The sequence below is a fragment of the Vidua macroura genome, chromosome 7 (assembly GCF_024509145.1).
Source record: "Vidua macroura isolate BioBank_ID:100142 chromosome 7, ASM2450914v1, whole genome shotgun sequence".
NCBI classification, from domain to species: domain Eukaryota; kingdom Metazoa; phylum Chordata; class Aves; order Passeriformes; family Viduidae; genus Vidua; species Vidua macroura.
This window is the reverse complement of record NC_071577.1, coordinates 17,735,153-17,759,185: the sequence shown is the minus strand read 5'-3', so window position 1 is coordinate 17,759,185 and position 24,033 is coordinate 17,735,153. Positions and strand designations below refer to the sequence as shown.

Genomic DNA, 24,033 nt, shown 5'->3' with positions numbered 1-24,033 from the left:
GTAATAATCATAAACCGTGCTGAAGGTAACCTCCTCCACTTCCAGTGAAGTTATAGTTTCTTTCTGCTCCTTCTGAACTGTGCCTTTGAGAGTTGGAGTTTCATATATCCCAGTGGATCTTAAATAATTGGCCAGGGACAAATCAGGGCCCAGCTCTGAAATTGGAACAGCACTGGGCTCTGGATCTGCAGAAGTATCCTCCCACACTTCTTCTCCATCCAGGCTATTCTCAGAGGCTTCCTCAGTGGGAGTCCTCTTCTTGTCCCAAGACTCCTTCCTTTGCTCCTTCTGTGCCACAGGATCATCCATTACTAATCCAAGTATGAGTTTCCCCAAAGAGAAGCCCTTGGTTGTGTTTGGTTCCTGCTGGATGTCTCTGAGCATCTCCTCAGGGGAATCTGTGCTTTCCATCTCACAGGTGAAGCTGCTCCTTCCTGGCTCAAAGAACTTTTCTGTCCCAGAGCCACCATCTTCTTCAGCCTGATGCCCAGCCTGGGGCTTCTTTTCATGTGCAGCTTTTTTCAAGTCCATAATGAAGCTGTCACTCTGGGAGTCTATGGTCTCCAGTCGTTCCCCACTCTCCCACACATGTGTTTCCTGAACTTCTCTTTGGAAACTTGGTGTGGGCTCCACTAGAGATTCATTAATTTTTTCCTGAAATGAGTCCTCTCCACAGACACTCATCTTTGACTCCTGAACTTCTTCAGCAGAATGTTCCTCTTCAGCAGATATCATGACACTGCCAAGGTCCCCATTAGGAGTTTGCAAATCAGCTGTTGTGATTTCTCTTGGCTTTTCCTCTTCCTCGGCATCAACCTCCTCCTGCTGCATCTTGTAGCTCTGACGCAGCTCCTCACTCAGAGACATCTCTCCTTCAAGCACATCATGTTGGTGCACTGGGGAGATGATCCCAGAGATGACCTCCACACTTTCCAGTGCTGTGGGCGTTTGTGCCTGTTCTGTGTGCAGAGTCTCTGCAGCTGAGAAAGGCTCTGCAAATTTCTTCAGATCAAATATTATCTCAGTGTCAGGCTCAGAGGGCAACAGCTGCTCTCTGAAATGCATTTCTTCCAGATGAACTTCAGCTTCCTCAGTAAAAACCTGACCTGAGTTTTGTATGCCAGGAGGAGTGGGGATTAGATTCAAAGAAGGGCTGCATGCATCAGACTCCATTTCTTGCAGCATTTGCCTGTCACTTTGTATTTTCCAGTGTGTCATATCACCATCATCAATCACTTCTTCTTTACAAAGATTATCATCAGCTTTAATGTCCTGTTCAATACCAACTGATCTCTCTTGCTCCTTGTCCTGTTCTTCCTGCTGTTCTCCTGCACAGAATTCATAAAAGCCAAACTCCTCCTTTGTGGGGGTGCTTACAATGTGGTCCTGCAGGTGGGGCACACTTGACTCTTCCACAAGAGGCACATCAGGAGTCACTGCGTCTCCGGCAGGGGCATCACACTCTGTGCAGACATCACTTCTGTTTTGCACCACAGGTGATATAGGAATGAGAAATTGTGAATCCTTACACTCCCCTGTCAGAACAGACTGCTCAAAGGCATGTGTTTGTTCTTGCACTTCCATAAATGAGAAATCCTTACCTTCTTTTCCCAGAGCAGACTGCTCAGGGGCATGTATTTGTTCTTGCACTTCCATAAATGAGAAATCCTTCCCCTTCCCTGCCAGAGCAGACTGCTCAGGGGCATGTATTTGTTCTTGCACATCCATAAATGATAAATCCTTACACTCCCCTGCCAAAGCAGACTGCTCAGGGGCATGTATTTGCCCTTGCACTTCCATAAGTGATAAATCCTTGTACTCCCCTTCCAGAGCAGACTGCTCAGGGTCATGTGTTTGCCCTTGCACTTCCATAAATGGTGACTTCAAGATGTCCCAGGACAGAGTGTCTGCATGTGGTAGCACCTTGCCTCCTTCAGGCTCCAGCTCCTCAGAAAAGTGACCTGAGTCCTTGGCCACCAATTCACATCCTTCCGTGGATATAGTAGGGTGCAATTCAGTGGTATCAATTCCATAGCTGTGTTTCTCAGAGATAGCTATTCCCCCGTTCTGCCTCATCTCAGAAATACCAAGTGTATAACTCACCCTTTCTTCTGTATCACCCATTTCTTGCCTTGTATAAACTTCTGTGATATCCAGCACCATTTTTTCCTCCATCTCACTTTCCCTGATGTGAGGTGTTTCCTCACAATCTTCCAACTGCTCACCAGGAGGTGGAGACAACCTCAGGGACCAGGGTAGGTGGGCTTCCTCCTCCTTGGGGCATGCAGTTTGTTCCTCTTCATCCTTATCAAGTATGCTGAGGCCTTGGAGGTGCAGAACATGGTCCATGGCAGGCAATTCCTCAGTACCTTCACCCTTGCTATACAGCTTGGGTGCCCTGGGCTGCACTGTCAGCTCAGAGGCAGTCTGTGCTGTTCCAGCCACGTTTGTGGCCACACAACAGTATCGCCCAGCGTCTGTGACAGAGACCTCTTGAAGGTGTAGGCAGTACGTGCCATTCTTGCCCTCTTTAAACCTCAGTCTCTCATTGGCAGAGAGGCTCTGGCCATTCAAGGACCAGCTCACAACCGGTGGGGGCTGCCCAGACACAGCACACTCCAACACCACTTCCTCTCCTTCATGGCAATGAATATGGGCCGGGGTTTCTGTCACAATTTGGGGTGGTTCATTTCCCATATCAAATGAAAACTTAAATTTGTGCTTTATGGTGGAAGCAGCCTGCTCTGGGGAGAGTCGTGGGATCTCCCTCATCTCCGTGTCTTGCTCTGGTGTTGGAGTGGGGGCAGTGATTTTGATTTCCACAGGCAACGACAGCAAGTCTGAATCTGGAACTGCACTTGGCAGTCCCTTCTCTGCTGCAAAGGCCAGACCAACTTCTTCCTCCTCCATTTTCTCCTCTTCCTTCTTCTCTTTCTCCCTTTTTTCCTCCTTCACCTTCTCCTCATCTTTCTTCTCCTCCACTTTCATCTCCTCCTTTTCCTTCTTTGTGTACTTACAGGCTGGCATTTGCTGCCTCACATGGAGTCCAGCTGAGGTGCTGACTGTGCCCAGCGGGTTGAAGATCACACAGGTGACAGTGCCACCATGCTGTGGGAGCACAGATGGGAAGGTCAGTGTGGAGCAGCACCCCGTGGTGTGAACAGCAGTGCCCTGGATGCGCCCCACGGGCTTGTCGTTGTTGTACCAAGTGACGGTGGGCTGTGGACGGCCATGGAAGAGGCAGGAGAAAGCGCATCTTTGTCCCTCAACAGTTTCCTGGGGCTTGATCTCCTGTACAAAGAGGGGTGGGCAGGGCTCCAGGAGCCCTCCTTGCACCTGCCATCTCTCCCCCAGGTCCTTGGACCTGGAGTATTGCTTCACTACCTGCACTGTGAGGGGCCTTGAGCCAACCATTTTGGCAGCCACCTTAAGAGGGCTGGACTTCCCAGGAGGTGCCTCCTGGGGCGTGGACATGAGGAATTCCTGCTTCTTTTTCAGTGCTGCCCTCTTTGCTTCCCGCAGCTTCTGCAACTTCCAACGGATCTCCTCATCCAGCAGCTCCTCAGCATTAGCCACCGTGCCCCTGAGCTCCCTCCTGTGCGCCAGCCCGGGGCGGCACGGCCCCCCCAGCGGCTGGCTCTGGAAACGGATGGTTCGTACCATGCCCCGGGCTGGCGAGAGGTCCCCGGGCTCAGCCTCCTGGCCCTTGTCGAAGGGTGAGCCAGTGCAGCGGAGCACCACCCGCAGCCGGTCCTCCCGCCGCTGCTGCAGCAGGCACCCCCAGCTCTGCCGCATCCACTCTGCATTCCCGACGAAACCCGGGCCCCGCCGCTCCCCTCTGCGTGCCACCAGCAGGGAGGCGGTGGACTCGGCTGAGCCCTCACTGTTAATGGCAAATACCCTGTAGCTGCCAGCGTCGTGCTCCCGCACGTCCCGCAGCTCCAGGCTGGCGCAGTGCGTGTGCTCCGTGCTCTCGGTGCGAATCACCTTGCGGCAGTCCTGGAGGACGGGCCGGTTGTTGTGGAACCAGGCCATGTGTGGTGCTGGGCATGCCACCAGCTTGCACCGGAAGAATGCAGGGTCCCCCTCCAAGACAGACCTGCATTTCAGTCCCTGTGTGAAGATGGGTTTACGGTTCTGGGGGCAAGCCAGCACTGCCGCTGTGCCGTGTCCCTCGAAGTCCACGCTGTGCTGTCCTGCAAGAGAAGGAGACTAGGTTACAACGTCACGTTCTGCCTAGTACCTGGTTGTAAAATGTAGCAATATATTGAAATAAATGGGCATGCAACAGATTTCATCACACACCCAGGAAAAAAAAGTAATTCACTCACCATATTTGTTCGAATAAACGCAACGCCTTGCTCTGTTTTAAAGATTGACACGAAAATCGTTCGTTGTCTGTTCTTTCTTCAGACTGGAAATGTCTTCTTGAACAAGCAAAAAAAGAATTTCAAAATAACATGTTCTTCTGCGTATATGTTTTTGTTGCCTGGAAAAGCTGTGTGTCTTTGGGTGGCAAAGAAGAAAATCTTACCTGACTTGCAGACAGTAGAATAAACGCCCTTTCTGACCCCTTTGTTTGTAGATATGTTCAAACAATTGAAAAAAATAGTTTGAAATATATTTTTTTAAAAATAAGTAACAAGAAATGAGAAGGCGTTTATTCGAACTAATACAGCCACTAACTTCACAGTGTTATGCACGGGGGGAAAAAGCAAGCAACATGAACCACGTATGCTATCTGCAAGCCAGGGTAAGAGATGTATAATGATGAATTAATGTATGTAAAAAAAAAGTGCAAGGAATCAATGGGAATGTGTAGCTTTCACATAACCTAAACAACAAATGCTCTCTAGTATACTTCATCTATCCATCCAACAGTGTCCATTGAACCAATTAATGTTAGGCTGCTAACTCGTTTAAAAGTAATACAATTAAGATTTGTATAACTTCCTTCTGAAGTAAACTATTCCATGCATTCAAAAGGAAATTGAACATATAAGAGCTCTGTGAACAGCTGCAAAGCATGAAGTAAAAGTTAAAAATATGGCTGCACAATTATAGATTTGAAGTTTTAAACATATTTTAAAACTTAAATAACCTTAAAATGCAGGTAACCCTTTGCATATCAAAACAAACATGCAACATGTTCCAATATGCTTTATAGTGTGTCTTTCCCCATCAGACACTTCATGGAAGCTGATAAAACCTTTTCACAACATTACTAATTACTGGTAATAATTATTCTCATTTATTATTGTACCTTTCACTTCCATTTCAACCTCTTCCTCTAGCTTCTCATGAACAATTTTTTCAGGAGCTAGAATAAAAAAGACAAAGATTTTTGAGCTAGAGTTGTTAAATGTGCCAGTCAACACTTTATACAGTAAAAACATCCAATCTGTTTTGCAAATAGACATAAATTGACATGTACGCACACACACATAAATGCATGCCAAACAATTCAAACACTTGATAAATTTTGAGAATAAAGTAATCGAATATTTTCAAACTTGTTTGCAATGTACATTTTTCTGTAAGATTTGCTTTCTTTTTGCAGGGTGGGGGAAAGTTTCTAAAACAACATGCCTTTATCATGCCGTAAATCCCTGAAGAAAACATTCAACAATCCACAGACTAATAAGATACTTCTTGTTCTTTATCATCTCCTAGGGAATGAATATAGTGGAATGCAATTATGATGCTATGCATGAGGAATTGATACTTGGAAGGAACATGCAGTTGCCAACCTGTCACTTTCAGATGGGTGCTGCACTCGGCTTGTCCTGCAGGGTTAACTATTCTGCACTTGTATATACCCTCGTGGTCCTGACCAACTTTCAACAATCTTAAACTGCACAGTGGCCCATCATGTTTTATGGAACACAGTGCAGACTCCTCAACTTTTAGCTGATTGCACAGCCAGACTACACAAGGTGTAGGCACACCTTTCATTATGCAAAAGAGAAACACATCATCTCCTTCTTTTACAGTGGTTTCTGAAGGCAGAGTTTCGAGAAAATCTGGTGCTTTGGCATCAGTTACTGTGATGTCTTCACATGGCACAACATCAGGATAATATACTCTGTTTCTTTGCTTCTCAGTTTCATGTGGTCTTTGGGATGTAGATATAAACAAGCTCGAGGTTTTCTTTGAAGATTCTTGCTTAACTTCAGATGCTTTAAACTGACAATCTTTCGCTGCTTTAAAGGTTTTAGAATCTGATTCAAGAGTAATTTTTGTTACTGCTTTGGCTTGTGCTTCTTTTGCTAGGTAAGAATAAAGTTAGGAAAAGGATTAGGTCAGATGTTTTGCAGGAATAAAAAAATCCTTATACTTATGGGGGGAAAACCCAGTAATTAGTATTGATAGAATATGCTGTATATTAGTGTTAAAACAGTTCTATTAAACATGAGTTGCACGTTTAAGATTGCACATTTAAGAGCTCTATTCCTGTTAGGCTAACTCTAGGTATCAGTTAAGCTTGTGGGTCTTTCATGCGACCAAATCTTGATCCACAGTGACTAAAAAAAAGCACATCTTTGCTTCTAATTTAGAGCCTTAATTTGGAAAGTAGCAGGAGATTATGTAAGAAGATTATGTAAAGTGCTTTTGGCAGCTCTATAGTGAAGAAAGTAATTTCAATAATTGAGAGCCAGATCAACAGGGTCAATGCCTTTTTCATTATTCATCTTAGTTTTCTGGTCTTGATTCCTTTGAATTCATCACAAATACTATCACCTGTGGTGGTAATACATTTTTGGGTCTTCACTAGTGGTAATAATACTAACATTTTAATACATGGATGTCAGGAAGAGGTAGAAGGAGTTTAAGCAAAAAGTAAATAATTATATATTAGGAAGAGCGAAAGGTAGAAGACAGTTCATTATTGCAGTAATACAATACTTGCACCCATTAATCCTTTCAAGTACATTAACTTATATTGCTAACTTTGGAATTGGAATCTTGGATTTGTTGGAAACATGCTGGAGTTAGAAATGACCAGGTATCTAATTCAAAATTGCATCTGACATTCTTTTCTTCCTTAAACTCCTGCTTCAGAAATTAACAAAATATAAAAAATTCCTACGAGCCTGTTTTGCTTTACATCTCACTGCATGTCATGAAGGATATGAGGAATAAAAAGCCTGAGACATCTGTGACTTTATGGGAAGAGGCACAAAGTTACAGTACCAACTTTCCAGTACTGCACATGTCACTTATGAATAGAGCTGCAAATGTGGAGGAAAACCCCAGAGCATTATTATTAGAGCTTTCTCAATTAAATACTGATCATAAAGGTTATATGAGTGAGCTTTAGGCAGTTATAATGAAGCTGCAAAAAGTAAGTGATAATGTTAAAAGTCAGATAACCACCTTTGACTGTTAGTATTGCAGAAGTTGTTGTCCCTCCATAGTCATTATACACAGTACAACTGTACAGTCCTTGATCTGACAGCTGGGCATTTAGGATTGTAAGCAGAAGAACATTTCCGTTTTGTGATATCTTCAATTTTTCAGACAGCTCTATCTTTTTACCTTCATGGGCCCAAAGAAACTCATAGAATTCATTTTCTAAGGCACATATGAACTGAGCAGTATCACCACATTTCACAGTTAGGTCTCTGAGTTGCAAGAGAATCTTTGGAGGGACATCTTTCTTTTCCTGAGAGGTCGTCATAGAGATTTTGGTGCTCTGAGATGTTTGAGAATGGACTGATGTGTGCACGGCTTTAATTTCTTCAGTTGATGTAGCCTTCATGGTCAAACTTTCTGATACACTTTCAAAAACCTGTACACGCAATTCCTGTGATGGTTGTTGCACTGATTTAAATTCTTTTTGATAAGTTTCAATGCTCTTCTTTGTGAGAGGAGAAACATGAAGTTCTGATATAGACTGTGACCGGATAGACTCTTTTACATCTTTCCAAGAACTTTGCCTATCTAGGGCTTGCACTGTGTAATCAAGTAACAAAAACAACAACATTAGTATCTAAAGAACTTTACTGGCCCATGCTCTGAACAAAATCAAACCGCATGGAGGATGAAAATGAATGATCTTCATTTGAAAACACAGCATGCCAGACGTACTACTCTGTTGACACAGAAGTTATCCATTCACATGTATGAATCACAAGTGAGTCCTAGGCTAGTCATGCAGTTGATACTCGGTGCTTGTCTCTTCTTTCACTAAAGTAGTCCATTTTAGTATTGGTAACTTTTGGCACTTTTAAAGGAGGTATTTTCTTCTTTATCTTTTTTTTTTTTTTTTTTTTTTCCCTACAGAATAGTGCAAAATACCTCAGTTACTGCTATAAAGATCACTAAATCACATGTTTTAAAATCCTGGATGCCTTCATTAAAACATTTTTTTTTCTTTGACCTATATTGAGATGCAAACTTGAAAATTTCCAAATGTTACAGCTTAAAGACAAGAAATGAGAGTGGCTGGGTTACTGAGGGTACTATTAAAGTTAGGTAGGAAAGAAAAGGTGTGAAACAAGGGAAAAATTAGTAAGAGCATAAAAGTGTGGTATGCAACAAATTGAATCCCTTTGAAGTAAAAATGGGGCTTTACCTTCTGCAGTCACTGTAAGTGTAGCTGTACAAGTTGTTTCTCCAGCACTATTTCTTGCCTTGCAAGAGTATTGGCCAGCATGCTCTAAGAAAGCATCTACTATTATGAGTATAGCTGTGCCTGTAGACTCATCAAAGTGGAAAACTAAGTCTTTTTTTGGCAACATGAGTTGTTGATTATGAAACCACTGGATTTTTGGTTTGGGCCTGCCAGAGACTCTAGCTTGAAATCTGACTGATTCCCCGCTGCATACCCTGCAGCTTGAAATAGGCTGGATAAAGGTGGGCCTTTGGCCAACAGATTCCTCCTTAAGTGAAACAGATGAAGCAACATGCCAAGGGGACTCTGATGTAACTTCTTCAACATTTTTAAATCCTGAAAAGAAGCATGCCAACTTTTAATTTCTTACCCTACACTACAATGAATTTTCTCTCTCATTCAAGTTTTTTTTCTAACTCACAACTTAACAGCATGAATTATTTTCATTCATCATTTATAAAATCTATTGCAAAAAGAAAACAAAATATTTATGGCTAAATAATATAAAGAACAATATAGAACAGCAAATTCTCCAAACAGTATTTCTGCGGTAAAATTTTGATCAATGTTTCATTAATTCATATGAATGTAAATTATTTCTTTTCAGTTACCCGAGTACCTGTTACGTACCTCTATTTGAGATGTTTTTCAAAACTTTCAAAGTAATTTATTTTATACAAAAGCTACTAGATTTTCTTCACAAGGCAAATCAAAGAATGTGTAAGCAAAAAAATTCTATAAGAAAGAAAGTTTTTATGATCTTTGGTGCATGACAGATCCTAAGACTGGAGTGAAAAGGGGGCATGGAACATGAAAAAAATCTTGAAATACCTTTTTCTGTTCATGGCATATATTTTGGAGACATAAATGTATGCTGTGGACATTGTAAATGGCAGCAATTAATTGAGTTAAAAGACATGACAGACAACATCTCACACATCAGTATCAGTGTATATTAAGATGATTATTGGAACATGACCTGAAAAAGACAACTTCTTTAATGGCACAGTGTACCTTCTAACTTCAAGGTAGCAGTGCTGGTCACTTGGCCTACAGAATTGCTCGCCACAAAGGTATAGATCCCTTCATCCTCTGGATAAGCTTCAGCAATCTCCAGCTGGTAAGTGTCTTCAAATTGAGTCATTCTAAAAAACCGTGATGGCTTGATCTCCTTCTCTTTGCTGTACCAAGACACTTTCAGATCTGCTCAGGCAAAAGATAGAAAACAAAAAGGTCTAAGTTATAATACCAAGTAAACACTATTTTTATATTTATATCTTTCAAAAATCTTAAACTCAAACTTCTACATTTAAACGTGCCTTGTATTATTCTGACAATGTATGATGAGTGGAAAGTGACCTACTTGTTGCTTTAGGTTTTGATTTGTGCACTGGAAATATTTGTATGGGAAAACTGATTCTGGTGCTGATATATTATTGAGTAAAAATAATTCTTCCTTAACTCTGTTAGTGTAAAAATTTAAAACTATTTTGGTATGGCTAAAGTCAGAGAAAGTATTTTTTTTTAAATGTGATTTTGCTAAAGTTCCATGATTAAAAACAGGCTATAAAATATCTAGCTTGAGCTAGTCAAGTTAAGAAATTAAAACAGAACATTCTTCTGCCAAGCACAGCACCTTCCCTCTTTTTGTTGCAAATACTACTTGTAATATTTCTCAAGAAAGATTTATATATTCCTATATAAAATGTATTACTTGTATAGATTCTTGTAGACATAGGAGTGAATTGAAGCAGACTTTAGCTTTTTCTCTCTGTCACTGTACTACATCATGAATCATATGTTGTTACTCAAATAGTGTGCTATTACTGTTGCACAACGCCTACCATTAAACAACTGTACTTGCAATCATGTGTTACTTAAGCTAATATAAAGGTTTTTATAACACAAGTAAGAGGTGTGCAAATACATTTGGATAGAGTATTCAATAAATGAGATTTTCAATAGGAAAAATTTCTTCCTTGCAAGGGTTGTCAAGCATTGGAACAGGCTGCTCAGTGAAGTAGAGTCACAGTCCCTGAAGGTATTTAAAAGCCATGGAGATTTGGCAGTTAGGGATATGATTTATTTCTGGACTTGGCAGTTCTGGATTAACAGTTGGACTTCATGATCTTTGAGGTCTTTTCCCACCTAAATGATTCTACGATGGGTGATCTAGATAAAAGGATCCTTATATTCTGTGCTGTAAATGCAGCTTCCACATTCACATAAATATAGTTTTCTTAAAAAAAAATTACACTAGCATGCATTGCACAAAAGGGTGGGCCACAAAGGTTGCAAAATATATTTCCAACATATATTTTCTGAAGCAAAATCAGATTTGTTCTAAAGCCTTTAAAAAAAAAATGGAGTTTTATTTCAAGGGATGGTAATGCAAATTATATATATTTGCATATATATGTGTATAACCAATTTATATTAGTTTTTATAGAGCTGTCACATACGATTATTTTTTAATTTGGAATTTTGTTTGTCTTGAAATAATTTTAAATTCTTTGGATTGTGAACTGGATCTTACTCTGCAGTGTACTATGTGAATATTTTACTAGTAGTCATACTCAAGGCCATTTGCTATGTGGAGAAAAGTAGCTTTATTTGACAGTGTGCTAAGGAAAAAGATATTTTAATTGCAGATTAACATTCTATGTATCTAAATCAAAAAACTTATTTAAGTAAAATCTATACTTCAAAGGAAAATTGGCAAACACTTTTTATGCTAGGATAAAGAAAGTAACTGCAGTTTAGTGTTTGCAGAATGATACTTAGAAATATTTGGAGAAAGGTTGAGTCACAGTTTCAGTCAGTTAGTGTAGTTAAGGGCATGGCAGTGTGTGTCTTCAGAAATTCATGTTCATTTGATGCAGTACTCCTTTTCTCCCATGAAACTCTGCGTCTTACTCACTGACAGAATTTTCTAACGGCAGTTAGCATTTAAAATGCTGAGAAGTTTCCAAAGATAAGCTATGGGAAATTATGACAAACATAGAAACACTTAATATGTTTATGACGTTTAAAAATTCCATGCTTTGATGTGCTTAACTGAAACTTGTCAGTAACACTTGGCTATGTGTGTGTATCAAATACCTGTACTTCTAGGGGAAGACTGATCTGAGCACATATATTGCTGAATTTTTTTCTGAGTTCAAGATGAAAAATTTTGAGAGATGGAAAGATGTATAGGATGTCATTAAACTCACCTGTTCCACTAACTCTGCACTGAAAACAAGCAGAATGTCCCTCAGATGTAACAGTATCACGCAGTGGTATTATGACAGCAGGTGGATACACTGGCATTTCTAGCTCCGGAGAGACAACTTCTGGGACTAAAGAAAAAGAGAAAAAAGTGATTTTTAAAGATCAAGAATGAAAATTTCATTTCACAAATGTTAAGAGCATGGGAGACTCACTTTCGACTGAAAGTGAAGCTGAAGTTGTAGCTACTCCATAGTCATTTTTTGCTTCACAGGTGTACACTGCTTCATCTTCAGGGAAAGTTTCGATCAGCAATAGAGTATATTCTTGTGCATCATGAAGAAATTTGCATTTGAAACCTGGAGAAAGCTGTTGATCATCTTTATACCAGGAAATTTTGGGCTGGGGTTTGCCTGATACAATAGCACAAAAGCGGGCAGGTTTGCCGGACTCCACAGTAGTTGGCTCTAGCTCCCGAATAATCTGGGGTGGCTCTGGAGCTGAAAATTGGAGGGAAGTGAGGTGGCAAAGAGAGATAGGAGAAAGAAAGAAAGAGGGAGAAATCTCATTATTGATATTATTAGTGATTGAAAACTATTTGCAAAGAATTAAACAAACAAAACAAACCCTTATTATTCCTAATCTTTTGTGTCCATAAAAATCTGCCCTCATCCTTGATACAGGGGGAATGATTTAGCAGCAAGTGCCTTAACATAATTAGCTGTGTTGGTGTAAGTGTTTCTGGCAAAATGTGTCCAAGAATTGTTAGGTTGATCACTCTGGAAAGGCATATCTGTCCATGTGAACAAAGTAGTTTTATTTAGACTCAAGAATTTTCTGGTCTAAGTAAATAATATGGGAAAAAAACTGCTATGGTATTTTCATCCACTAGCCAGCTACTTCAATAGGGCAAGAAACATCTATGTACGTGAGGAATTCAGTAGTGTTCCAAATGATCTCTTTGAAATTTTTTTTCTTTGAAGACTTAAAATTCCAGAGAAGCCATATAAAAACCAGAAAACCGCTGAATAATAAATACAGTCAAAACATTGGTTGTGGGGCCACATACCATTCACATAAAGAATAACAGAACTCCTATTCCGTCCCGCAACAAAAGTATATTCCCCAGCGTCAGAGTAAGTGGTTTCAAAGATGCTCATTCGATGAACTCTCCTTTCCACCACATACTTGTATCTTTCCTCATATTGGAAGTTGATCTCAATACCATCCTTGTACCACTGTGGTTCAATGTCATCTTCATTGACTTCAAATTCAATTTCAGCTCTTTGTCTCTCAATGACCTTTGAAAAAGAATAAATAATAGAAGTAGTATTGATTTTTCCTCTGGTCTCACTTTCCAGTTCTTAGGTGAAGGTTCTGACCTTATGATTACGTATTTTTGTGCTATGACTGTCTCTGGTTAGATATTGTTGCTCTTCCCTTGCATTATTCTTTGAGTGAAAAAGCTATGAAATATTTATTCATCTGTATAGGTCTTACCTGAATGTCTTTCTGGGCGCTTCTGATACGAATGTCTCGACCTTCCACTATCAAATTAGCACTGGATGTGTTTCCACCTGCTACTACAGTGTACTGACCAGCATCAGACATCTTTGTGGAAGCAATAATGAGACGATGGACATATTTCTCTCTCTGGATTTTCATCCTGAGCACATCAGAAAAGAAAGTGAGCTAGAGATTTCCTGGGGGAAAACACACACCAAAAGTTAATATGGTGTAGAAGCAATAATTTACCTATCACCAATCTGGAGTTCTTGCCCATCCTTCATCCACTGGACCTGAATGTCAGGTTCTGAAACTTCACATTCAAAAATAGCCCTCTTCTTCTCCACCACTTTGATATCTTTAATATGCTTCCTAAACTCAATGTGACGAGCTAGAGAAGAAAAACATAGAATGAGTGCTGTGATGTTATTTAAGCCCGAGAAGTCACTAAACATACAAATCAAGAGAGCAAATACCTTCCACATATAAAGTGGCTGATGAAGCTGCTTTTCCAGCAACAAAAGTATATTCTGCTGCATCACCAAAATGCACATTCCTTATGGAGAGGGAGTGTGTAAGCTTCTTTGTTCGTATCTGGCATTTATCAGTTGATTTTATTTCTACTCCATTCTTTAACCATTTATATGAGATGCCTTCATAATTAACAGTAACTTCAAATGTTATTGTATCTTTCTCTTCAGCATTGATGTCTTTTAGCATGGAGGTAATTAGGATGGCTAAAAGGAAAGGAATAGACGTGGTTTGCTTTTTTCCATTCTGTTTTACTTTATTTTAAATGCATGTTAACCAGATTAGAGATGCTTCAACTTCTTTAAGACAATTTTGGAAATACTAAAAGGTATATTTTGTGTTCCGAATCAGTAGAATCAGTATTATAATTAAATGTCCCACAACTACTGAATGACATAGAATTCAAATTCAGTCTCTTACAGTGACCTGGCATTTAGGCATGTTTGCCTAAAGAGAAGAACACAGGATCTGACCTTCATGTTTACCACTTCTCTATCTCTTTAAAGAATGCTATTGAGCTCTTTAGTGTTAAAAAACACCTCTACAGTCTGCTGGTTTTGTCAGAATTTCATTAAGCCCATGTGTTAACACAAACTTATTACTGGTAACTGTAAAATATTCTGGTTAATTTAATTTTTACATACGTTTTACAGTCAGGGTTGCACTGACTCTATCATTTCCACAGACAAAAGTGTATTCTGCAGAGTCTTCACTGCTTGTGTTCATTATATTGAGCTGATGGAGTTTCCCTTGGACAACTATTTTGAACTTTTCACTCATTTCAATCTCCACACCATTTTTCAACCAGACAGCTGGCACGTTGAAATGAGAAACTTCACATTCAAAGGAGGCAGTTTTGGTCTCAGGGATCTCAATATTTTTCATGGTCTTTGTGATGTGTATGCCTAAAAGGAGGGGGATAAAACAGAAAAAATTTTTAAAAGTTTGTATGTTTGGAAGACTGCAAAAAACCAAGGGTAACAGGCTATGAAGAGTCAGGTCAAGTTGCTCAGTGTTGATGTAACAATTCATATAACTACTTTCTTACAATACTTACTTTCCACAAACAGTTTCGCTTTGCACTCAATTTGCCCAACAAGAGCTGTGTATTCCCCAGCGTCATCGGGAGATATGTTATGCAGCATAAGCTTGTGAACTTTCCTTTGAGAGATCATCTTGTATTTATCACTTTGTTTAAGCTCAATATTTTTATGGAACCACCGGACTGGTACAGTATCATGGGAAACACTCAGTTCAAATGAGACAACAGCATTTTCCAAAGCAGTCACATCCTTTGGCTTTTTGATGATCTTGACAGCTTGAGGAAAAAAGTTAGCAATATTCAGCACTGTGTATGATATGAATTCAAAACACACATTACAGCAAATATTCAAACCAGAATGGCTTACTTTCCACATGAAGTCTGGCATTTGCTCCTATTTTTCCAAGTTTAAAGCTGTAAACAGACTCATCAGTGACAACACAGTGTTTGATTCTCAGTGTGTGAACAGTTCCTTTCACTGTAATTTCATATTTGTCACTTGATTCAAGTTCAACACCATTTTTAATCCATAGAGCTCCTTTCACATCAGGGTGGGTCAGTTCTACACTGAAAACTGCCTCCTGTGATTCTGTCACAGTCAAGTTCTTCAGTGTTTTCTTTATCTTAACAGCTAGGAAAAAAAAAAAAAAAGGAAGTAGAAAAAAATACTTGACAAAATAGATCAAAATGAAAGCTTATAGTAAATATAATAATTTTAATAAAACTGAATAATGGTGCTTCATTTTATGCATATAGTAATTTATACAGTTTCCAGCAAAGTGGTGTGCTAGGAACACAGCATGGAAGTTTTACTCATAGTATCCATGAGAAGTGTTTGGTTTCTAGGGTTTTTTGTTTGGGATTTCTGTTTTGTTGGTTGGTTGGCTGGGGATTTGCTTGTTTAGTTTTTGCCATTGTTGGATAGGCTCAGGGTTTTATTTGTTTGGGGATTTTTATTTGATTTATTTTATTTTGCATGTGTCTTAAGGCCTGGTCCAAAACGGAGTGAGTGATGATGGAATAAGTCTCAAAGACCTCAGTTACTAACAAAAAATACTGACCTTCAACCTTCAGTTTGGCAGATGTCTTTGAGCTTGCTATTTCATAGCTGTATTCCCCCATATCCTCCAGTTTTGTTGCAGGGATAACAAGCCTTCTTTTTACACCATCAGATTCAGCACGGTACTGATCTGTCGTAGCTAATGGTCTACCATTTTGTAGCCACTGGCCCTCTGATTCAGGATTTGCCACCTCACATTCAAAAACAGCTGTCTGGGACTCGGCCACAGTCAGGTCACTGAGAGGCTTTGAAATGGCACCGCCTGTTGGGAAGAAAAAGCGTGTTCTTTTGTTGTGTTGCTGTTCAGCTTTCCCCCATACAGAAACCAAAACTAGATGCTGGAATTCTTTGTCCTAATTTGCAGCATAGAGATGCTCAATCATTCTAAGCTCTGTGAAAAACCAGGAATAGAATATGACCTGGACATCACAAAAATATATTTCTTATTTCTATCCTAATTGTTCTCTTTTATTTTAATCTCAGCACAGGTATACTGAGAACACACAGGACAAAACCTCCTCTTTTTTACATTAATTACATCGAAAGCATAATACATCATTTCATACTGTGCTTTTGATCTAGCAAAATATATTAACATTTAACAGATTTGAGTATTCAAATTATACTAATCACAAAAGATAAGGGGAAAGGCAAGGAGAACATAAAAAAAAAAAGGATACGTTAAAGACAAACTCCCACTGGAACAGCACTATTGCTACAAGTCCATTGGGTACTTTCTAAATCACAGTGAAATAAAAACCTTGGACTTTACCCCTACTAACCTGCTACTATAAGCTTCCCAGATGTTTTCTTCTCTCCAGCATAAAAGACATATTCTCCTTCATCATCTTTCATCATCTTCACCACTGTCAATTTATATATTTTGCCACGTGCTTCAATTTTATATTTAGGACCAGCCTTTATGGGTTGGCCTTTGAAATACCAAATGACATCAATCCCTGAATGGGAGAGCTCGACCTCAAAGGACACATTCTGTGTTTCGGTGCAGGTGATGTCATGAAGACCTCTAATAATCTCAATTTCTATAAAAAGAATAAATTATAAATTTATTAGTTGTTTCTACTAGTTTTGTTTTCAAAGAAATAATTTCACAAAGAACTGTGCATCTTAAGGAACACCAACCTTCAACTGTGACATTGCAGCTTGTTTCCACTTTGCCAACCATTAGCTTATAGCGTCCTGCATCTGATGCATGGGTTCTGGTGAGCACTAGCCTCTGTTTAGTGCCTTTACATACAGCTTGCACACGTTCATCAGGTTTTATTTGATTATCATTTAAGTACCATTTTGAGGAGGACACATCAGGTGCTGAAACTTTGCATTCGAGAATGGCTTTTGTTCCTTCAATTACATGAAGATCTTCTAGAGGCACCACTATTTCCACACCTGCCAAGTGACAAAAATATTCATCATGAGAAAAACTATGTCTTTAAAAAGTAATCCTAAAGGAGCCAAAAATCAAACACACCTTCAAAATTATCATAGTGACTTACTGTACACTGTGATCTGTCCAGTGGTTGACAGCTCAAGATCAGGAACACTAAAAGAGTAAGCTCCACTATCTTCCTTTGTGGCATCTTCTATGAGCAACATATGTGATTGTTTATCCAACACAATGTGAATACGGTCACTTGACTGAATTTCTTGGCCATCTTTCATCCAGACACCTTCTGCATTTTCTAGGGAAACCTTGACTTCAAGTTGCACGATATCTCCCTCACAGACTTTTTGATCAGTAAGTCCTTGAAGAATTGCCATGGGACGAGCTGTGGAATTAAATGAAGTTAATTAATTCTTATAAGAGGCAGAATATTGAACATTAAAGCATTATGGGATACAATGGGATACAGCTATAATACATGCTATAAAATAGAAAAGTGATAGTATATAGACAATGTAAGAAATGCTTACGCTTCATCTTCAGTTTGCATTGAGTCCTTTTTCCATCAACAACATAACTATATTCTCCTTGATCGTCTTTACTGATATCTTTAATAGTGAGGATCTGGCGACCACGGCGGGATGCAATCACATATTTAAGACTAGAAGTGAGTTCAACATCACCATGATACCATTTCCCCTCCACGTCTTCTGGGAAAACCTCACATTCAAGTTCAGCTGAGAAGGATTCTGGCACTTCAACATCCTCAAGTTCTTTAATAAATTCAACTGCAGCACCTAAAGGCAAATAATTATGTTTGTAAATAAGCTTGATTAGATTCTCCTGAAGAAAAAAAAATGTTATTAAATGAGGCTAAGGGAATATATATAGATACATAGTGTAACCATTTTACGTAAATACATCTCTAAATTTTCATACTGGATTCCAAAAGTATGAAAGCAGCTCCAAATCTCTAAGAGTGTTAGATGTCTGTTAGATGTCTGTTAGATGTCTGAAGCTGATTTCACTTTAACAGTATGGCATGGTACTGAGTTGTATGCTTCTTACCTTCAACAGTAAGCTTTGCAGTGGTTTTTATGGATTCATCTTCAACCAGTGCACAGCTGTAGTCATCAGCATCAGACATATCAATTGTTAATACAGAGAGAAAGTGAGCCTTTCTGTCTGAGTGCATCCTGTACTTGTCTCCAGAATGAATCTCAATTCCATCCTTAAACCATTTCACTTTGACAAAGGGCTCTGATGTTTCACATTCAAATGTTGCCATAGAATCTCTTGCTTTAGCAACAACATCTTGTAACTTCTGGGTGAAGCTGATTAACTGCTTGGCTGCAAAACAATATATAACAATCAACAGTGCACTGACCAAACAGACTTAACACACTATGATGAGCAAAAGAATTGAGTAAAAGAATTGAAATTACCTTGTATTAACAGGAAAGCATGGCTAGAAGTTTCACCAGCTATATTGACTGCTTTCACCATGATGCTGGCGGAATCATCAGAAGTCACATCTCTGATAACTAATTCACAAACATTATCTTCTGGCCAGTACCAGTACACACGGTCAGTCCTTTCAATCTGAACACCATTTTTGAACCACTGGCATTCAGGATCAGGTTTTCCCACCACTCTCACACGGAAATGTACGTCTGTTCCTTGGGCTACAGTCTGGCTTTGAATTCGTTCAAGTATCTTGGGAGCCTCCATGCTTGGACTAAGTTCCACCTTCTCTGGTTTGAATGTTGGAATGGTGATTTTGCCTTCAGGAGGAAGTGCTTTCTTCTCTTCCTCTGGGATCTCTTTGGTCCAGTGAAGAAGTTCTTCTTTTGTCTTTTTTAGCATTTCTTCATATGATTCATCTTTTTTGCGAGATTTAAGTTCCACAGCTGTGATGGCTTCATAGTAGCCCTCTTCTGTCCTGCGCTTGAACTTACTACGCAGCTCTTCAGATTCCTCTGAAAGCTTTTCATGAGTGATTCTTTCAGCCCTTTTCAGCTTCACCACTTCTTTGGTTGTTGTCTCTGCAGGTTTGTCTACCTTTTGTACCTCAAATAGAAGTTTCCCAGGTTCTGTAACTACAGGCTCATGTTTGGGTTCAGGAGCACGACGAAGAACAGATCTGAAGTCTTCCCTCTGCTGGATCTCAAGTTTCACCTTATGTTCAATAAAGCCTTCTGGATTCTCTGCAGTGACTCTTACCTCTCCTGTGTCATATGATTTGCAGTCCACAATATCCAGGTAGTAGATTCCATCATAACGGAGTCTAAACCTTTTGCTTTTACGGATGAGCTGTCCATTGAGGTACCAGTTGACCTTGGGTGTAGGATAGCCAGTCACACGGCAGCGGAATCGTGCTGTTTCACCTTCGAGGACTCTTGCAGGTTCAGGAACCAAAACGATTTCTGGTTTTTGTTTTTCCTTTTGGTCCAGTGCAACAGCAGGTAGAGCACCTTCATGGGCCATTCTTTCTAACTCTTCAATTCGCTGGAGTCCCCTTTTGCCTTCTGGCAATTGGGATTCTTCCACAAGACTTTTCTCATCCTTCACGATCAGAGTAGCAGATGTATGGTCTGTACCATATTTGTTGGTTGCCCTGCAAGTAATCACTCCACTGTCCCTGGAATAGGCTACCCCATAGTCCAGGCTACAGTACCCAAACTCGTTGATCATGCGGAGTCTGTTAGCTGCTTCCAAGGGTTTGCCGTCATGCAACCACTCTACTACCATGGTTGGGTCGCCAATTGGTGTAAGCCTGCATTCAAAGTGTGCTGGTCCAAATTGTTTGAGCCTTAAAGATGTGAGCTTCTTCTTAAAAAATGGTTTCTGTTGCTTTTCTTTGTCATAGAGATCTCCTTCCTCCCATTGCTCTTGACCATAACGCAGATGGAGAGGTTCTAACTCTGGTGCTGCAATCTCCTTGGCTTTGTAAGTTCCTTTTGGAATTATTAATTTCCTTTCTGGTTCAGGTTCTGTGTGTTCAACTTCAACATTTACTTTGCAACGGGTAGTGTCCCGTCCAGCTTTATTGATAGCAGTAGCAGTATACCATGCAGCATCTTGCCTGGCAGTAGATTCAATTTTAAGGGCAGCTGCCCCTTTGGTTCCCTCAATCCTGAAATATATAAAAAAAAAAAAAAAAAAAAAAAATTAAAAAAAAATTAAGTATTTTCCCCTTCTTTGTCATTCATTTTTGCCCTTCTTCCAAATTAGTAAAGCCTCCAAAAGCAAATCTCTGGAGGTGATAGACATTTTGTTTATGTTTATTCATGTTTGGGAGTGCAGTGCCTAAGAATCAAACAGAGAAGAATAATAAAAACCAGTCTTAAATTCTGGTAGTTTTACTTGCAGAGGTCTTCAAAATCAGAGACAAAGAAAAGTTCAGTAGATCTCTGTGACGGCTTTTAGAAACTATATGAAAACACAGGCTGGAAAAATATTGAGTGATTTTTACAAAATATTTTATATCTGTAATCCTTGCTGCAATGCAAAAGGCCCTAGTGAATCCCTTCTGTGAAACTGCAGGAAGCATTTTGCAGGATGGTGGTTATTTACTACTTAACTTATATAATGTATTTTAAATAAAAAATAAATAAAATGCAAATAAAATTTAAATTTCAACATATTTAAATAAAATAAAAATCCTTACTTTATTTTGGGGTATTTATGAGGCACAATGATGTCACTGTTCTTGAGCCATACAATGTCAGGATTAGGGTTACCAGTAGCTTTCACTGCCATCTCCAGTCTAGAGCCCTCCTTCACGCTGACATTTCTCAACCTTTCCACAAAGTGTGGTCTGACTAGGTCTTCCTTAGCTGAAAGAGCAAATGTAAGTTATCACAAGAAAAAATGAAAAAGCCATGGTTTTAAATAAGAAACATTTACCAGACTGCTAAAAATAACATGATATACAGAATATAATAGAAAATACAGAAGATACCTTCTACAGTCAGTGTCATTGAGACTGAAGCTTTGCCTGCCCTGTTCTGAGCAATGACAGCCCATTCTCCAGAGTCTTCAGGCATTGCAGGAACAATGATCAATGACTGGGTACCATCTTCTTTAATCACTATTTTATGGGTGTAGTCATTAATCACTTGTTGTCCTGTAGATACAGATGAAAAGAAAACAGTTGCAATCAAGACAGTCTCAATGAGACATAGAAAACTTTTTTAAAGATTATTTCTTCATGAAAATGAGGCTGATGTACCATTATGGAACCAGTATGTCTCTGGCATAGGTCTGCCAACAACTTTTAAGTCAAATCTTGCTGTCTGCCCCTGTGAACATTTAAATGAGGTCGGTTTCAGCACAAAAACTGGCTTATACAGTCTCTCTAGTTGCCCTTCATCAGTTTCTTCTAATCTCCGGGCAGGAGAACGAGAAGGAGAACTGCGGGCGGGAGACCGGCTTGGAGACCGTGGAGAGATAGACCTGGAAGGAAGAGATAAGACAGATGTGTATGGCAATGTCATATAACTGTGGACTGACATGATAAACAGATTTCAACCTTTGCCTTTCTCATCATTTGTTTTAAAGAGTTTGGCCAATTTATCTATGTGAGAAATTTGGAAAAAAACAATTATTTGTAGTCAATTTTCTTTAGGTTTTTGACAGCAGTTTTAGAGGTGAGTAGTCTTAGGATACACTATGGCCAAGGAAATTTTTGGGTTTTGGATAGTGCACAGACCAGAATAGGATAGTGCAATCCTGTGTACGTTTGTGCATGGGTGTGTATGTGTATGGAGACTGAACACAGGACATGGCAATACTTAACTTTTCTGTCATAGAAATACAGTATTTCAAGAGCAGGAAAAAATACTTGCACACCACACCAAAACTCAAAGTGCAGAATATATTTTTTCAAAAATGGGAGTACTTTAACAAATAAATATTGTTATTGAGCTTGTAAATCTGATACTGTGGCTGGAAATGCATATGAATCATTGTACTCTGGGAACTGCATTGCTTGTTAAAAGGGAAAACCAGACAAAAAGTTAGCACATAAATCTATATGAGTCATGAAAACAACATTTTGAACTTTTCTAGAGGTGTGTAAACTCCAATAGCTTAAGCTTATTTAACTGCTATGTAATGAGCTTTTGGACTATCACAACAGATTGAAGTCTCATAAAATTATATTATTCTGTACCTACCTATATCTTCTCATAACTTCAGGTCCTGGCATGTAACCTGGAGTTGCTGTAGGTGCAACTGGTTCAACATAGAGTTTTGCTGAGCAAATGGCATTTCCTTTCATATTACTGGCAAAGACAGTATAAATTCCTTCATCTTCAGGTAAAACAACAGGTAAACGCAGAGTGGCGCTGCCATCTTGCAGAAGTTCCATGTGGTAGCGCTCTCCATGTCTTATACGTTTGCCATCCTTGTACCATGCCACCTGCATGGAAAGAAACAGTAGACTGCTATGTGAGCTCTCCTAAAGGCAAAGATCCAGTAGTGACTAGTAAATACAAGACATTACAACTTGCTGTTTTTCAGCTGGAAAACATCACAGCCCGCATATATGTGTTAAACATTAACATTTTTACTTGAAATAGGTGAGATTAGTGTAAAATGTTTACATAGCAACCTGAAAGACAAGTTTTGGAGCTAGAAACAGATATAAAGCCCATTTTGGTGAAGAACAAAGTGACCTCGACTGGACTGCTACTGTGTTCCCCACTGGTCTGGGCTACCTCAGAGATACTCAGAATCAAGACCAAGTCAATTGCTAAGTCCAACCTACCTCTGAACTGGCTAACCAACCTAACTCTATTCTATTAAGGGACCAAAGGAAAATTCAGCTTGATATCAAACCAGAAGACTAGATGTCTTTTGAAAGTCACTGTTTCCTATGTAGAATGTCTGACAATGAGATATTAAGGGATTTTTTCCAAGTAGAGCATCAAATGATTAAAAAAAAAAAAAAAAAAAGAAGCTATTTGGGGTACCTTTGGCAATGGATATCCAGATGTCTTGCAATGGAAGGTAACTCCTGTCCCTTCAAAGGTTCTGTAGTTCTTTAATCTTAAATCGAATCCTGCTTCTACAGCTTCAGATTCAGAAATATCAACCATCATCTCCTCTCCATCTTCTTCGAGAAGTTCATGTAAGGTAGTCTTAATAATTCTGAGTTCAATTTCCTTGATAAGTCTTTCTTCAAAAGAAGAAATATGGAATTCCTATATAGAAAAGCATGACCACTAGTTTAGTTTTCTGTGTCAAATAATGACCTTGCAAATAAATTATTTATATGGTAAAATGTCGGTACCCAAAATTAGTATGGAGGGATAGACATACCTCATCTTCTACAAAAGTTCTGACCATCACTGTATCTTTTGCCATTTTCTTCCTAATTAGAGCTTGTTCTTTCTCATACTCTTTTTCAAAGTCACCATAGGAAATGGGTGGGGCTACCTCAGCCACTTTAGGTTCCTGTACGTATGCAGTCATTTGAGTTTGGTACATCATTTCTTGTTGCGATTTTATGTAGGCTTCGTAATCAGCTAAGAATTGAGAACAGATTAATTTGATACATTTTTTGGTTTTCACTGGACTGAATGGAGAAAACAAGTACAAACTTATTTTACTGGTTTTGGTGATTCAAGCAGATTTTCTATCTGTTTAGCTAATAAATA

The 24,033-nt window shown here is 39.3% G+C and overlaps 1 protein-coding gene across 1 annotated transcript in view; it reads right to left on the bottom strand.

Moving 5' to 3' along the window:
• TTN (titin) overlaps window positions 1-24,033 on the bottom strand; it is a 236,560-nt gene that overhangs the window by 193,849 nt on the left and 18,678 nt on the right. The window contains exons 20-43 of the mRNA XM_053983149.1: window positions 23,696-23,901; window positions 23,347-23,577; window positions 22,549-22,793; window positions 21,603-21,826; window positions 21,333-21,497; window positions 21,039-21,207; window positions 18,814-20,504; window positions 18,437-18,718; window positions 17,899-18,165; window positions 17,481-17,753; window positions 17,110-17,373; window positions 16,749-17,009; window positions 15,968-16,228; window positions 15,274-15,537; window positions 14,922-15,182; window positions 14,509-14,769; window positions 13,810-14,070; window positions 13,583-13,724; window positions 13,328-13,493; window positions 12,897-13,128; window positions 12,043-12,327; window positions 11,833-11,958; window positions 9,632-9,820; window positions 5,264-5,320 (exon numbers count right to left, since the gene is read on the bottom strand). Of these exons, the coding sequence (XP_053839124.1) occupies window positions 5,264-5,320; window positions 9,632-9,820; window positions 11,833-11,958; window positions 12,043-12,327; window positions 12,897-13,128; window positions 13,328-13,493; window positions 13,583-13,724; window positions 13,810-14,070; window positions 14,509-14,769; window positions 14,922-15,182; window positions 15,274-15,537; window positions 15,968-16,228; window positions 16,749-17,009; window positions 17,110-17,373; window positions 17,481-17,753; window positions 17,899-18,165; window positions 18,437-18,718; window positions 18,814-20,504; window positions 21,039-21,207; window positions 21,333-21,497; window positions 21,603-21,826; window positions 22,549-22,793; window positions 23,347-23,577; window positions 23,696-23,901 (6,783 nt within the window). The remainder of the gene's footprint in view (window positions 1-5,263; window positions 5,321-9,631; window positions 9,821-11,832; window positions 11,959-12,042; window positions 12,328-12,896; window positions 13,129-13,327; window positions 13,494-13,582; window positions 13,725-13,809; window positions 14,071-14,508; window positions 14,770-14,921; window positions 15,183-15,273; window positions 15,538-15,967; window positions 16,229-16,748; window positions 17,010-17,109; window positions 17,374-17,480; window positions 17,754-17,898; window positions 18,166-18,436; window positions 18,719-18,813; window positions 20,505-21,038; window positions 21,208-21,332; window positions 21,498-21,602; window positions 21,827-22,548; window positions 22,794-23,346; window positions 23,578-23,695; window positions 23,902-24,033) is intronic.